The sequence below is a fragment of the Osmerus mordax genome, chromosome 8 (assembly GCF_038355195.1).
Source record: "Osmerus mordax isolate fOsmMor3 chromosome 8, fOsmMor3.pri, whole genome shotgun sequence".
Taxonomy (NCBI): Eukaryota; Metazoa; Chordata; class Actinopteri; order Osmeriformes; family Osmeridae; genus Osmerus; species Osmerus mordax.
The window spans coordinates 10,867,667-10,870,822 of record NC_090057.1 but is presented as its reverse complement, the minus strand read 5'-3'; the positions used below and the strand labels follow the sequence as shown (position 1 = coordinate 10,870,822).

Sequence of the window (3,156 nt, the reverse complement as noted above, 5' to 3'; positions counted from 1 at the left end):
TGGAAATTGTGTGGTCCTTGTGTTGTAATAATGAGTGAGAAATCTCAGCCTGGTTGTGTATTAGCGGTCGCTCCGGCCTTAAACAAGTACATAAAGACGAGGTTTATTTGAAGAATAGTTTCAAATGACAACATTGAAGGTGTTCAAATGGTTTCGCAGTTGCGTGTGAAGAATGACAACTCATACATTGAAATGGGAAACCGATTCAAATGTGAATAGAAAGCATACGGCAGTGTGAAGAACTGGAACATGTGTAACAAAGATGGAGAAAACAGGATATTCTGACAAGAAGAAATATGTACATTCACAAACAGGACAGGAACGGGCATCACAAGCACAGAACGACCAGGACTTTTCTTTTCAGCAGTGGGTGGGCTTCCATCACCACACACAGCGTTACCCTTCGGCACATCCACACACAGCGCTGGCCCTGGTCAACACGCCCTCCAATCCAGGCAAGTCTGACCACAGACCCAACTGGGTTGGCGACGGTAAATACGAGCTCATGCGTTCACCCATCCAATCACGTCTGATTCGAGATTCGGTGGCGCTAGGAAAGGATTGCTTCCTCAAGTCCTGTTCGAACACGGCCTCTGGTGGTCAAGTCTGTCCGGTGGCAGCTGCGTGTTGGGCGGCGGCAGCTCCGCCGGCTCCCCTCTCACCAATAGAAGGTCTTGGTGAGGAAGCCGGCGGCGGCGTTCAGCCAGCTCCCGCTGGCGTCCTCCTTGGCGGTGGTGCGGGAGACGGCGCGGTCCGTGTCCCTCTCGGGGCTCTCCTCCTCGGGGAGGTAGTCGGGCAGGGCCCCGTTCTCCTGGACCTCCACTCCACATGAGCTGATGGGCAGCAAGACCTGCGGAGAGACACACACGCGCGCGTAGGATTCTTAACTACACTGTCCAGAGCGATACAGGGATTTGATCAAGCAGAGCTTGTTTGCAGCGACGGTCTGACGAGCAGCCATGATGACAACACTGCCCCCACCTCTTCTCCAGCTTCGTTCTTCACAACCTGCTGGGCTGACAGCACCTGGGTGGCAGCAATAGCTGATGCCAGGCTCTGTGGAAAGAGAGAGAGAGCCGGTGTGACATGACGAAACGTCAAGAAAACTGACACTACGTTAGGCACCAGTCAAGCTAGGTCTGATAGGTCTGAGCATGCCGTGTGTGTGTGTGAGCCTGAGGACCAGGCAGTTACCTCAGTAGGCAGGTCTGAGCGGATCCGGACGGTGCATCTCTTGGAGGCCATCTGGAAGGTGAAGCTGATGACCCCCTTGACCTTGAGGAGAGCCTGCTCACACATACCTCTCTGGTCCTGGCCACGGGACAGAGGCACCAGTACACTCAGGTCAGTCAAGGACATCCACCCACCTTCAGACATCCAACCTTTTCAAATATATCTCAATGTCGGATGTAATGTTTGAATGAGAGCGTGAGAGAAAGTGTGTGTGTGTGCAGTCTGTGTCATGAGTGTACATACAGTGCTGTCTAGTCCCTGGATGTGCAGGGTGACAGACTTGGCCTTCTTGTTAGAGGAGTTGAGGAAGAACTGGGACTTGTTCCTCCTCCCTCTCTCCGGGGAGCGGGGGGGTGGTGCTTTCAGGATACCATACACCTCCTTCGCCAGGGCGCTAATGTCAACCGACAACCCATTCCTAAGACAATGAAATGGTACAGACATCATGGGTATAGAATGCAAGTACTACTTTCCAATACTGTCGAGTGTCGCATAGGAATGAATGACACGTTTACTTTAATTTGCAGTTTGTGACTTTGAAGTCTTATTCAGGCACACATCACAACGTCATGCATCACATTCCACAGTGTACAGGACCAGAGAACCCACCTGAACTTACCTGTCTATCAGGTTCTCTAAGCTCACCATCATCCCAAGTTCATTCTTCATGATGGGGATGTTTTGATGGGATTCGGCTAGGTAACGCAAGGTCTGGCCGCAGACAGAGCGGTAGAAACGTATGAGTAAAGGCATTTTACTTTAATTGTATTGTTGTTTTGCCAAACACGATACAAGCAATGTTCTCTATTATTCCCAGGGTAAGTACCTGCAGAGTGGCGAACAGCACTTGAGTGTTTTGGTGGTCCATGAAGAGTACCAGGCCTGGAAGACAACCCTGGTCCTGGACTATGGCCTCCCGGTTCTGAGGTTCGGTGGCCAGGTCCCGTAGCTGGCTCACCACAGACAGAGCATCCATCATCTTAACAACTCTGCTACAGGATACAAAAAACGAGAAACATACATTTGTCTATATAGCTCGTTAACAACGCGTAATGGTTGGCTAGCTGCCTAGCTTGAGTTAGCCAAGAAAGTAAACACGTTCGCTAACTAGCGCGTTAGCCTAGCCACCAGTTAGCTAAAAGAGGGATCAACTTTAGCGGGTTGAAACGTGAGTTTATGTGGAAATATTACTTACCACTTACGGTTAGTTGTTGTAACTGGTTAGTAAAGTTATATACTCCTAACTAGCTTGATAAACACAGTTAACGTGTTTAAAATGTTAAAGTTATGGACGTTATCCACGTAGGGAACTCGCTCTTGCACACAAAAATACAAATTTTGTGCACCTTCTTTCCGGCTGATCATTGGATGAAAGACTCTTGTCACTTCGCACAGTGTGCTGTTCCTATTGGTTCCCTGTTTGTCATCCTCCTGGGTGTCCAATCATACCTTAGTTTGCTGCAGCGGCTTTATTTGACTTCACCTTCCCTTTTCACGTGAGCGTGGACGCCTTTTACAATTTACGTTTTTGTTTTGAAATACATGTTCTTTTTAGTTTTTGCAAGTGGTGAGGACAATTTGCAATTGCAATAATGTATGCTGGTTGATTTAATGCAAGTATTTAGCATCGTGCAGGTTAACTGCTGAACCTAGTGATTCCCTATTTATTTTGATGATCTGGGCAGCTTTTCGAAAATACTGCAGTGTCGCTAACTAGCTAGGTTAGCTAACGGGACTAGAGCTAGCACAACTGACAACCTTGACTTGTTTGCGTTTTCTAAATTGCATTACTAGCCATGTCATTTTTTTTGTACGTGCTCGTGTGTTACAAGATAAATATACATTTCTGCTGTGAAATTATTTCCAGGTTCAAATTATGATTCTATTCTGACTTCTCAAATCGTATCCCATGTGGACGGTTGG

General features: G+C 48.0%; 1 protein-coding gene across 2 annotated transcripts; it reads right to left on the bottom strand.

The window, feature by feature from the left end:
- Positions 1-18: 18 nt before the first annotated feature.
- armc1l (armadillo repeat containing 1, like) lies at positions 19-2,548 on the bottom strand. Of its 2 annotated transcripts, none has more exons than XM_067241091.1 (7): positions 2,436-2,540; positions 2,060-2,225; positions 1,853-1,944; positions 1,477-1,651; positions 1,195-1,311; positions 982-1,056; positions 19-850 (listed from the first exon to the last, which is right to left on the bottom strand). In XM_067241091.1, exons 2-7 carry the CDS (start codon positions 2,210-2,212, stop codon positions 659-661), a joined length of 804 nt encoding a protein of 267 aa, XP_067097192.1. In that variant the 5' UTR covers positions 2,213-2,225; positions 2,436-2,540; the 3' UTR covers positions 19-658. The 2 variants fall into 2 exon arrangements, with proteins under 2 accessions (XP_067097192.1, XP_067097191.1); XM_067241090.1 differs by having other exon boundaries at positions 20-850; positions 2,429-2,548.
- Between the last annotated feature and the right edge of the window lie 608 nt (positions 2,549-3,156).